Genomic DNA, 13,511 nt, shown 5'->3' with positions numbered 1-13,511 from the left:
AAAAAATCCCGACTTTTTGACAGAAAAAAACCCAACTTTTTAACAGAAGGAAACCCGACTTTTTGACGGAAAAAATCCAGATTTTTTTTGACAGGAAACAATCCCGATTTTTTCACAAAAATAAATTCTACTTTTTGACAGAAATATCCTGACTTTTTGACGGAAAAAACTCGACTTTTTGACAGAAAAAAACAGACTTTTTTGACGGAAAACTACAGACTTTTGGACTCATAAAAATCCCGACTTTTTGACCAAAAAAATACAGACTTTTTCACGGAAAAAATCCCGAATTTTTCCACAAAAAAAATACAGATATTTTCACAGAAAAAAAATCCAAGACTTTTTGACGGAAAAAAATCCTTTTTAACAGAAAAAATCCCGACTTTTTGACACAAAACATCCCGACTTTTTGACAGAAAAAAATCCCGACTTTTTGACAGGAAAAATCCCGAATTTTTTACAGAAAACACCCCGACTTTTTGAAAGAAAAAATCCCGATTTTTTTAAAACGAAAAAAACCCAACTTTTTGACAGAAAAAAATCCCGACTTTTTGACAGAAAAATCCAGGAATTTTTTTGACAGGAAACAATCCCGATTTTTTGACAAAAATAAATTCAACTTTTTGACAGAAATATCCTGACTTTTTGACAGAAAAAACTCGATTTTTTGACAGAAAAAAAAACAGACTTTTTGACGGAAAACTACAGACTTTTGGACTCAAAAAAATCCCGACTTTTTGACAAAAAAATTTCAGACTTTTTCACAGAAAAAAATCCCGAATTTTTCCACAAAAAAAAATACAGATATTTTCACAGAAAAAAATCCAAGACTTTTTGACAGAAAAAAATCCTTTTTTGACAGAAAAAATCCCGACTTTTTGACAAAAAAAATTCAGACTTTTTCACAGAAAAAAATCCCGAATTTTTCCACAAAAAAATACAGATATTTTCACAGAAAAAAATCCAAGACTTTTTGACAGAAAAAAATCATTTTTTGACAGAAAAAATCCCGACTTTTTGACACAAAACATCCCGACTTTTTGACAGAAAAAATCCCGACTTTTTGACAAGAAAAATTCAGAATTTTTCACAGAAAAAATCCCGAATTTTTCCACAAAAAAAATACAGATATTTTCACGGAAAAAATCCAAGACTTTTTGACAGAAAAAAGTCATTTTTAACAGAAAAAAATCCGACATTTTGACACAAAACATCCCGACTTTTTGACAGAAAAAAATCCCGACTTTTTGACAGGAAAAATCCCGAATTTTTTTTACAGAAAACACCCCGACTTTTTGAAAGAAAAAATCCCGACTTTTTGACAGAAAAAAACCCGACTTTTTAACAGAAGGAAACCCGACTTTTTGACAGAAAAAATCCAGACTTTTTTTTGACAGGAAACAATCCCGATTTTTTGACAAAAATAAATTCAACTTTTTGACAGAAATATCCTGACTTTTTGACGGAAAAAACTCGACTTTTTGACAGAAAAAAACAGACTTTTTTGACGGAAAACTACAGACTTTTGGACTCAAAAAAATTCCCGACTTTTTGACAAAAAAATACAGACTTTTTCACGGAAAAAATCCCGAATTTTTCCACAAAAAAATACAGATATTTTCACAGAAAAAAATCCAAGACTTTTTGACGGAAAAAAATCCTTTTTAACAGAAAAAATCCCGACTTTTTGACACAAAACATCCCGACTTTTTGACAGAAAAAAATCCCGACTCTTTGACAGGAAAAATCCCGAATTTTTTACAGAAAACACCCCGACTTTTTGAAAGAAAAAATCCCGATTTTTTTAAAACGAAAAAAACCCAACTTTTTGACAGAAAAAAATCCCGACTTTTTGACAGAAAAAATCCAGGAATTTTTTTGACAGGAAACAATCCCGATTTTTTGACAAAAATAAATTCAACTTTTTGACAGAAATATCCTGACTTTGTGACAGAAAAAACTCGATTTTTTGACAGAAAAAAAACAGACTTTTTGACGGAAAACTACAGACTTTTGGACTCAAAAAAATCCCGACTTTTTGACAAAAAAAATTCAGACTTTTTCACAGAAGAAAATCCCGAATTTTTCCACAAAAAAAATACAGATATTTTCACAGAAAAAAATCCAAGACTTTTTGACAGAAAAAAATCCTTTTTTGACAGAAAAAATCCCGACTTTTTGACAAAAAAAATTCAGACTTTTTCACAGAAAAAATCCTGAATTTTTCCACAAAAAAAATACAGATATTTTCACGGAAAAAAATCCAAGACTTTTTGACAGAAAAAAGTCATTTTTAACAGAAAAAATCCGACATTTTGACACAAAACATCCCGACTTTTTGACAGAAAAAAATCCCGACTTTTTGACAGGAAAAATCCCGAATTTTTTTTACAGAAAACACCCCGATTTTTTGAAAGAAAAAATCCCGATTTTTTTAAAACGAAAAAAACCCAACTTTTTGACAGAAAAAAATCCCGACTTTTTGACAGAAAAAAACCCGACTTTTTAACAGAAGGAAACCCGACTTTTTGACAGAAAAAAATCCAGACTTTTTTTTGACAGGAAACAATCCCGATTTTTTGACAAAAATAAATTCATTTTTTTCACAGAAATACCCTGACTTTTTGACAGAAAAAAATAGACTTTTTGACGGAAAAAAAAACGATTTTTTTTGACGGAAAACTACAAACTTTTGGACTAAAAAAAAATCCCGACTTTTTGACAAAAAAAAATCAGACTTTTTCACAGAAAAATCCCGAATTTTTCCACAGAAAAAATACAGATATTTTCACGGAAAAAAATCCAAGACTTTATGACAGAAAAAAATCCTTTTTTGACAGAAAAAAATCCAGACTTTTTGACACAAAACATCCCGACTTTTTGAAAGAAAAAATCCGGACTTTTTGACAGGAAAAATCCCGATTTTTTTACAGAAAACACCCCGACTTTTTGAAAGAAAAAATCCCGATTTTTTTAAAACGAAAAAAACCCAACTTTTTGACAGAAAAAAATCCCGACTTTTTGACGGAAAAAAACCCGACTTTTTAACAGAAGGAAACCCGACTTTTTGAAAGAAAAAAACCAGACTTTTTAACAGAAGAAAACCCGACTTTTTGACAGAAAAAATCCAGACTTTTATGTTATACACAAGACAAGGAAGAGAGACAAATACGGAAATGTCAGAGCAGGTTTAATCAAAGATGCAGCTCACTCGTATTTTTTTTTTTTTACATTACTTTCCTCAGGCAGATTTTTACAATATTACTTCTGGGGGTCTCAGTCAATATAATCCTTACTTTATTTTTACTCTTTTACTGACTGAGTCTTTTCAGGGTTTTTTTTTATACATCCAGTGAATGATTTATGTCGAAAGCTAACTAACGTATCTGTGGAAGATGTTCAAAGCCCGAGTGTCTCTTGCGTCCTTATTCATTTCTCCCTCTGAAAGTGGAACAGTCAGCAAGAACCCAAAGAAGCAGCCATCTATCGTCACACTCAGACATCAATTTGTGCAGCTGAATGGCTACCTGGCAAACTTTGTTTCCAGCCATGACAAGCAGCCTCATCAGCAGGAGTAGTGGAGAGTGCATATTCTCGTTGAACAGATGATCTGTCAGCAAAGCAGTACATCATTTAGAGAGTACACAATAACTCATGTGTACAGTAGCAACACTGCTGCATAACCATTGCACTGTTGAATGTTCAGGGAAAAAACAACTCATTTTAAAATTTATAGTAGTAAAAGTGAGAGTCCAGTCCATAGTGCCATCCCATCCATCCATTTTCTACCGCTTATTCCCTTTGGGGTCGCGGGGGGCGCTGGAGCCTATCTCAGCTACAATTGGGCGGAAGGCGGGGTACACCCTGGACAAGTCGCCACCTCATCGCAGGGCCAACCAGTCCATAGTGGATCTAACATAATAGTGTGAGTCCAGTTCATAGTGGATCTAACATAATAGTGAGAGTCCAGTCCATAGTGGATCTAACATAATAGTGAGAGTCCAGTCCATAGTGGATCTAACATAATAGTGAGAGTCCAGTCCATAGTGGATCTAACATAATGATGAGAGTCCAGTCCATAGTGGATCAAACATAATAGTGTGAGAGTCCAGTCCATAGTGGATCTAACATAATAGCGTGAGAGTCCAGTCCATAGTGGATCTAACATAATAATGAGAGTCCAGTCCATAGTGGATCTAACATAATAGTGAGAGTCCAGTCCATAGTGGATCTAACATAATAGTGTGAGAGTCCAGTCCAAAGTGGATCTAACATAATAGTGTGAGAGTCGAGTCCATAGTGGATCTAACATAATAGTGTGAGAGTCCAGTCCATAGTGGATCTAACATAATAGCGTGAGAGTCCAGTCCATAGTGGATCTAACATAATAGTGAGAGTCCAGTCTATAGTGGATCTAACATAATAGTGAGAGTCCAGTCCATAGTGGATCTAACATAATAGTGAGAGTCCAGTCCATAGTGGATCTAACATAATAGTGAGAGTCCAGTCCATACTGTATCCAACATAATAGTGAGAGTCCAGTCCATAGTGGATCTAACATAATAGTGAGAGTCCAGTCCATAGTGGATTTAACATAATAGTGTGAGAGTACAGTCCATAGTGGATCGAACATAATAGTGTGAGAGTTCAGTCCATAGTGGATCTAACATAATAGTGTGAGAGTTCAGTCCATAGTGGATCTAACATAATAGTGTGAGAGTTCAGTCCATAGTGGATCTAACATAATAGTGTGAGAGTCCAGTCCGTAGTGGATCTAACATAATAGTGAGAGTCCAGTCCATAGTGGATCTAACATTAGAGTGTGAGAGTCCAGTCTATAGTGGATCTAGTTAATAGTGTGAGAGTCCAGTCCATAGTGGATCTAACATTAGAGTGTGAGAGTCCAGTCCATAGTGGATCTAATATAATAGTGTGAGAGTCCAGTCCATAGTGGATCTAACATAATAGTGTGAGAGTCCAGTCCATAGTGGATCTAACATAATAGTGTGAGAGTCCAGTCCATAGTGGATCTAACATAATTGTGTGAGAGTCCAGTCCATAGTGGATCTAACATAATTGTGTGAGAGTCCAGTCCATAGTGGATCTAACATAATAGTGTGAGAGTCCAGTCCATAGTGGATCTAACATAATAGTGTGAGAGTCCAGTCCATAGTGGATCTAACATAATAGTGAGAGAGTCCAGTCCATAGTGGATTTAACATAATAATGAGAGTCCAGTCCATAGTGGATCTAACATAATAGTGTGAGAGTCCAGTCCATAGTGGATCTAACATAATAGTGAGAGTCCAGTCCATAGTGGATCTAACATAATAGTGTGAGAGTCCAGTCCATAGTGGATCCAACAAAATAGTGTGAGTCCAATCCATAATGGATCTAACATAATAGTGTGAGAGTCCAGTCCATAGTGGATCTAACATAATAGTGAGAGTCCAGTCCATAGTGGATCTAACATACTAGTGTGAGATTTCAGTCCATAGTGCATCTAACATAATAGTGTGAGAGTCCAGTCCATAGTGGATCTAACATAATAATGTGAGAGTTCAGTCCATAGTGGATCTAACATCATAGTGTGAGAGTACAGTCCATAGTGGATCTAACATAATAGTGTGAGAGTCCAGTCCATAGTGGATCTAACATAATAGTGAGAGTCCAGTCTATACTGGATCTAGTTAATAGTGTGAGAGTCCAGTCCATAGTGGGACCAGCAGGAGATCATATTGAGTGGAGAGAAGTCAGCAGCACAGAGACGTCATCAACTGATGCACAGATGAGTGGGGCACCCCGGGTCCTGACTTTGAACAGCTAGCGAAAATCTGTGGTTACCTGATAACCTCTCCATGCAGGAGAGGGGGGCAGAGCAGAAAAGAGACGGCAGATCAACTGGTCTAAAAGGGGGGTCTATTTAAAGGCTAGAGTATACAAATGAGTTTTGAGATGGGACTTAAATGCTTCTACTGAGGTAGCATCTCTAACTGTTACCGGGAGGGCATTCCCGATATAAAACACTGTACTTTATTCAACTGAATCTTCAGCGTACCACTAGATGGCGCATGTGTACCGTACCGCAATTTGAGAATCCCGGGTTTAATCTAAATAAACGAAACCAACATTTATGTTTGTGGTGACTTTCTGTACCTGACTTGTCAATCATTGAGTGAGCAATTCTGTTTAAATCTGTCCTCTTTCAGTGGAGCTGAAGTTTAACTTGGACCAGTATGTGAACAAGCGTTACCCCGGCCTGGTCAAGATTGTGCGGAACATCAAGCGGGAGGGTCTGATCCGAGCCAGAATACACGGCTGGAACGCGGCCACGGCCCCCGTCGTCGGCTTCTTTGATGCCCACGTGGAGTTCAACTCAGGCTGGTAAGAGAATGTCGTGTTGAACAAAAAGCAGGTCAGATGTCCCACCTGTGTCTTTTGTCACCTGATGGTTTTGCTTTCTTTTCATCTTTCCGGTACAAATTTGCATTGTCACTGAAATGCGCACGTTGGAAGGCTGCCTGCATTTTGATGTATAGTGCTGCACTTTTCAGCTGTGTGACCTTCTCAGTGCAGGTTCCATCTGATGAAGGTTGTTGCTTATTTCATAAATAAAATATATAATATATATATATATCAAGCAGTTATTTATATATATATATATATATATATATATATATATATATATATATATATATATATATATATATATATATATATATATATATATATATATATATATATATATATATATATAATATACTAGTGCTGTCCGGTATTTTGACAGAAAAAAATCCAGACTTCAAAAAAAAAAAAAAAAATTTTTTTTGACAGAAACATCCCGATTTTTTGACGGAAAAAATCCCGATTTTTTGATGGAAAAAAATCCCGATTTTTTTTTTTGACGGAAAAAAACCCAATTTTTTGACGGAAAAAAACCCGATTTTTTGACGGAAAAAATCTCGATTTTTTTTTTACAGGAAAAAAATCCCGATTTTTTGACAAAAATAAATTCTACTTTTTCACAGAAATATCCTGACTTTTTGACAGAAAAAACTCGAATTTTTGACAGAAAAAAACAGACTTTTTGACAGAAAAACTACCGACTTTTGGATTAAAAAAGAATCCCGACTTTTTGACAAAACAATTCTGACTTTTTCACACAAAAAATCCCTAATTTTTCCACAAGGAAAATACAGATTTTTTCACAGAAAAAAATCCAAGACTTTTTGACAGGAAAAAATCATTTTTTGACAGAAAAAATCCCGACTTTTTGACACAAAACATCCCGACTTTTTGAAAGAAAAAATCCCAATTTTTTTAAAGAGAAAAACCCGACTTTCTGACAGAAAAAAATCCCGACTTTTTGACACAAAAAACCCCGACTTTTTGACAGAAAAAAACTGACTTTTTGACAGAAAAAATCCGACTTTTTCACAAAAAAAATATCGATTTTTTTGACAGAAGAAATCCCGATATTTTGACAGAAAAATCCAGATTTTTTGACGGAAAAAATCTCGATTTTTTTTACAGGCCGATTTTTTGACAAAAATAAATTCAACTTTTTCACAGCAATATCCTGACTTTTTGAGAGAAAAAACTCGACTTTTTGACGGAAAAACTACCAACTTTTGGACTAAAAAAAATCCCGACTTTTTGACAAAAAAATTCTGACTTTTTCACACAAAAAATCCCAAATTTTTCCACAAAAAAAATACAGATTTTTTCACAGAAAAAAATCCAAGACTTTTTTACAGGAAAAAATCATTTTTTGACAGAAAAAATCCCGACTTTTTGACACAAAACATCCCGACTTTTTGACAGAAAAAATCCCGACTTTTTGACAGGAAAAATCCCGACTTTTTGACAGAAAACATCCCGACTTTTTGAAAGAAAAAATCCCAATTTTTTTAAAGAGAAAAACCCGACTTTCTGACAGAAAAAAATCCCGACTTTTTGACACAAAAAACCCCGACTTTTTGACAGAAAAAAACTGACTTTTTGACAGAAAAAATCCGACTTTTTCACAAAAAAAATCTCGATTTTTTTGACAGAAGAAATCCCGATATTTTGACAGAAAAATCCCGATTTTTTGACGGAAAAAATCTCGATTTTTTTTACAGGCCGATTTTTTGACAAAAATAAATTCAACTTTTTCACAGCAATATCCTGACTTTTTGAGAGAAAAAACTCGACTTTTTGACGGAAAAACTACCAACTTTTGGACTAAAAAAAATCCCGACTTTTTGACAAAAAAATTCTGACTTTTTCACACAAAAAATCCCAAATTTTTCCACAAAAAAAATACAGATTTTTTCACAGAAAAAAATCCAAGACTTTTTTACAGGAAAAAATCATTTTTTGACAGAAAAAATCCTGACTTTTTGACACAAAACATCCCGACTTTTTGACAGAAAAAATCCCGACTTTTTGACAGGAAAAATCCTGAATTTTTGACAGAAAAAAACAGACTTTTTGACGGAAAAACTACCGACTTTTGGACTAAAAAAATCCCGACTTTTTGACAAAAAAATTCTGACTTTTTCACAAAGAAAATCCCTAATTTTTCCACAAGGAAAATACAGATTTTTTCACAGAAAAAAATCCAAGACTTTTTGACAGGAAAAAATCATTTTTTGACAGAAAAAATCCCGACTTTTTGACACAAAACATCCCGACTTTTTGACAGAAAAAATCCCGACTTTTTGACAGGAAAAATCCCGACTTTCTGACAGAAAACATCCCGACTTTTTGAAAGAAAAAATCCCGATTTTTTAAAAGAAAAAAACCCGACTTTCTGACAGAAAAAAATCCCGACTTTTTGACACAAAAAACCCCGACGTTTTGACAGAAAAAATCCGACTTTTTCACCAAAAAAATCTCGATCCCGATATTTTGACGGAAAAATCCCGATTTTTTGACGGAAAAAATCTCGATTTTTTTTACAGGAAAAAATCCCGATTTTTTGACAAAAATAAATTCAACCTTTTTCACAGCAATATCCTGACTTTTTGACAGAAAAAACTCGACTTTTTGACGGAAAAACTACCAACTTTTGGACTAAAAAAAATCCCGACTTTTTGACAAAAAAATTTGACTTTTTCACAAAAAAAATCCCACATTTTTCCAGAAAAAAAAAATACAGATTTTTTCACAGAAAAAAATCCAAGACTTTTTTACAGGAAAAAATCATTTTTTGACAGAAAAAATCCTGACTTTTTGACACAAAACATCCCGACTTTTTGACAGAAAAAATCTCGACTTTTTGACAGGAAAAATCCCGAATTTTTGACAGAAAAAAACAGACTTTTTGACGGAAAAACTACCGACTTTTGGACTAAAAAAAATCCCGACTTTTGGACAAAAAAATTCTGACTTTTTCAAAAAAAAAAATCCCTAATTTTTCCACAAGGAAAATACATATTTTTTCACACAAAAAAATCCAAGACTTTTTGACAGGAAAAAAATTATTTTTTGACAGAAAAAATCCTGACTTTTTGACACAAAACATCCCGACTTTTTGACAAAAAAAATCCCGACTTTTTGACAGGAAAAATCCCGACTTTTTGACAGAAAACATCCCAACTTTTTGAAAGGAAAAATCCCGATTTTTTTTTAAGAAAAAAACCCGACTTTTTGACAGAAAAAAATCCAGACTTATATGTTATACACAAGACAAGGAAGAGAGACAAATACAGAAATGTCAGAGCAGGCTGTAATCAAATATGCAGCTCACTTGTATTTTTTATTTGTTTATTTTGTTTTTACTTTACTTTCCTCAGGCAGATTTTTACAATATTACTTCTGGGGGTCTCAGCTCAATGTATACCTGCTACTTCAGTTTACCAGCAAAACACTTCTTCAAGCGCACATATTGCACTTGATTCAAAGAAAACAACGGAGCAAATAGGTGTTTTTTGTAGATACACTACATCATCTTTTTTATTTACATGAACACATTTAGAAAGTGTATTTCAGAGCATATTATAAGAAAGACTAGGAAAGTGATAACTGCATACTTAAAAATAATGAAAGCCAATTTACATATGACATGAATATACATAAAAAAATATACAAAATAAAAAGTATAATAATTTACATAATAAATTATTAAATGTATTAATGTCAATATATATATATATATATATATATATATATATATATATATATATATATATATATATATATATATATATATATATATATACATATATATACATATACATATACATATATATATATATATATATATATATATATATATATGTATATGTATATGTATATGTATATATATATATATATATATATATATATATATATATATATATATATATATATACATATATATACATATACATATACATATATATATATATATATATATATATATATATATATATATATATATATATGTATATGTATATGTATATGTATATATATATATATATATATATATATATATATATATATATAAATATATACATATATATATATATATATATATATATATATAGGGCTGTCCGGTATTTTGACAGAAAAAATTCCAGACTTTAAAAATAAAAAAATCCTGATTTTTTTTGACAGAAACATTCCGACTTTTTCACCAAAAAAATCCCGATTTTTTGACAGAAGAAATCCCGATTTTTTTTGACAGGAAACAATCCCGATTTTTTGACAAAAATTAATTCAACTTTTTGACAGAAATATCCTGACTTTTTGACAGAAAAAAACTCGACTTTTTGACAGAAAAAAACAGACTTTTTGACGGAAAACTACAGACTTTTGTACTAAAAAAAAAAATCCCGATTTTTTTGACCAAAAAAAATCAGACTTTTTCAAAGAAAAAATCCCGAATTTTTCCACCAAAAAAATACAGATATTTTCACAGAAAAAAATACAGATATTTTCACAAAAAAAATCCAAGACTTTTTGACAGAAAAAAATCCTTTTTTGACAGAAAAAATCCCGACTTTTTGACACAAAACATCCCGACTTTTTGACAGGAAAAATCCCGAATTTTTGACAGGAAAAATCCCAAATTTTTTACAGAAAACACCCCGACTTTTTGAAAGAAAAAATCCCGATTTTTTTAAAAGAAAAAAACCCAACTTTTTGACAGAAAAAAATCCCGACTTTTTGACAGAAATAAATTCAACTTTTTGACAGAAAAATTCGACTTTTTGACAAAAAAAAACAGACTTTTTGACGGAAAACTACAGACTTTTGGACTAAAAAAAATCCCGACTTTTTGACAAAAAAAATCCCGAATTTTTCCACCAAAAAAATACAGATATTTTCACAGAAAAAAATACAGATATTTTCACAGAAAAAAATCCAAGACTTTTTGACAGAAAAAAATCCAAGACTTTTTGACAGGAAAAATCCCAACTTTTTGACACAAAACATCCCGACTTTTTGACAGAAAAAATCCCGACTTTTTGACATGAAAAATCCCGACTTTTTGACAGAAAACATCCCGACTTTTTGAAAGAAAAAATCCCGATTTTTTTAAAGAAAAAAACCCGACTTTTTGACAGAAAAAAATCCCGACTTTTTGACACAAAAAAAACAGACTTTTTGACAGAAAAAAAACAGACTTTTTGACAGAAAAAATCCAGACTTAAATGTTATACACAAGACAAAGAAGAGAGACGAATACGGAAATGTCAAAGCAGGTTGTAATCAAAGATGCAGCTCACTCGTATTTTTATTTTATTTTTTTTACATTACTTTCCTCAGGCAGATTTTTACAATATTACTTCTGGGGGTCTCAGCTCAATGTCTACCTGCTTTTTCAGTTTACCAGCATAACACTTCTTCAAGCACACATATTGCACTTTATTCAAACTTGTCATGCTGCAAATGTTTGTAAATGATGTGTGTGCTGCCCATATACACGTATATAAGATGTTTGTGAGGCAGGTGAGAGATGGGATGGATAGAGCAGGGCTTCTCAACACTTTTATGGAAAGCAACGGAGCAAATAGATGATTTTTGTAGATACTCTACGTAATATTTTTTTATTTGTTTTACATGAATACATATATTTACATAAGGAAAGTGTATTTCAGAGCATATTATCAGAAAAACTAGGAAAGGGATAACTGCATACTTAAAAATAATGAAAGTCAATGTATATATTACATAAATATACACATAAAATATATAAAATAAAAAGTATAATAATTTACATAATAAATTCTTACATTTATTAATGTCAATATATCATTATTTTATATATATATATATATATATATATATATATATATATATATATATATATATATATATATATAGTATCGATATACATTTTGAAAAAAACATGCAACTTCTTAATCCACCAAGTCATTATATCAAAGACAACGGGTTAGTATCCACATTGAGCATTGCCTGCTGAGCTTAATTTGAAGCTCCAGGTGTAATGTCTTTGTGTTATTGTTGAAGTCACAGGAGGTTAGCAACATTGGTGGCTGAGCTGTCAGCAATGATGTCTTTTACAGATTATGTAACCAAACATAAGATAACCATGCTCTCTCAGGGATCATTTACACCTTCCCTTTTCCTTTTGACACTGATTATAAGCCTTCATGGGAAATTCTATTTACACTCTGCTGTACAGTGTATATTGTGTTACACACAGGGGCGCAGTGCACACACATGCAAGCATGTAAGTGTCGACTTTTTGACAGAAAAATTTCAGACTTTTTGACAGAAAAAAATCCTGACTTCTTGACAAAAAAAAAAATCCTGATTATTTTACATAAAAATTCCTGATTTTTTGACAGAAAAAAAATCCAGATTTTTTTGAAAGAAAAAAAATCGAGATTTTTTGAAAGAAAAGATCTTGATTTTTTGACAGAAAAAAAAATCTTGATTTTTTTGACAGAAAAAAAAATCTTGATTTTTTTGACTGAAAAAAATCCCAATTTTTTTTGACAGAAAAAAAAATTCTGAATTTTTGACAGAAAAACCCCCGATTTTTTGACAGGAAAAAATCCAATTTTTTGACAGAAAAATCCCGATTTTTTTTGACGGAAAGAATCCCCAATTTTTGACAGAAAAAAATACTGATTTTTTTGACAGAAAAAAATACAGATTTTCTTGACAGAAAAAAATACAGATTTTTTTGACTGAAAAAAATACAGATTTTTTGACAGAAAATAATTTGACTTTTTGACAGAAAGATCCTGACTTTATGACAGAAAAAAACAGACTTTTTGACAGAAAAAAACGACTTTTTGACAGGAACAATATCAGACTTTATGACAGGAAAAAACCCTGACTTTTTCACAGAAAAAATCCAGACTTTTTCCACATAAAAAATCCAGACTCTTTGACAGAAAAAAATCCAGACTCTTTGACAAAAAAAATACAGATTTTTTGACATAAATTTTCTTTTGATTTTTTGACGGAAAAAAAATCTTGATTTTTTGACAGAAAAAAACCCTGACTTTTTGACAGAAAAATCTTGATTTTTTTGACAGAAAAAAACTGACTTTTGGACATAAAAA

At 32.0% G+C, this 13,511-nt stretch overlaps 1 protein-coding gene across 1 annotated transcript in view; it reads left to right on the top strand.

Moving 5' to 3' along the window:
• The window catches only part of galnt9 (polypeptide N-acetylgalactosaminyltransferase 9), a 331,066-nt gene that overhangs the window by 99,745 nt on the left and 217,810 nt on the right, over positions 1–13,511 (top strand). Inside the window, exon 4 of the mRNA XM_061985891.2 lies at positions 6,210–6,384. Within this exon, the coding sequence (XP_061841875.1) occupies positions 6,210–6,384 (175 nt within the window). The remainder of the gene's footprint in view (positions 1–6,209; positions 6,385–13,511) is intronic.

The sequence above is a fragment of the Nerophis lumbriciformis genome, linkage group LG12, assembly GCF_033978685.3.
Source record: "Nerophis lumbriciformis linkage group LG12, RoL_Nlum_v2.1, whole genome shotgun sequence".
In the NCBI taxonomy this organism is placed as follows: Eukaryota; Metazoa; Chordata; class Actinopteri; order Syngnathiformes; family Syngnathidae; genus Nerophis; species Nerophis lumbriciformis.
The sequence above is the reverse complement of the archived record's forward strand: the minus strand, read 5'-3'. Positions and strand labels throughout refer to the sequence as shown.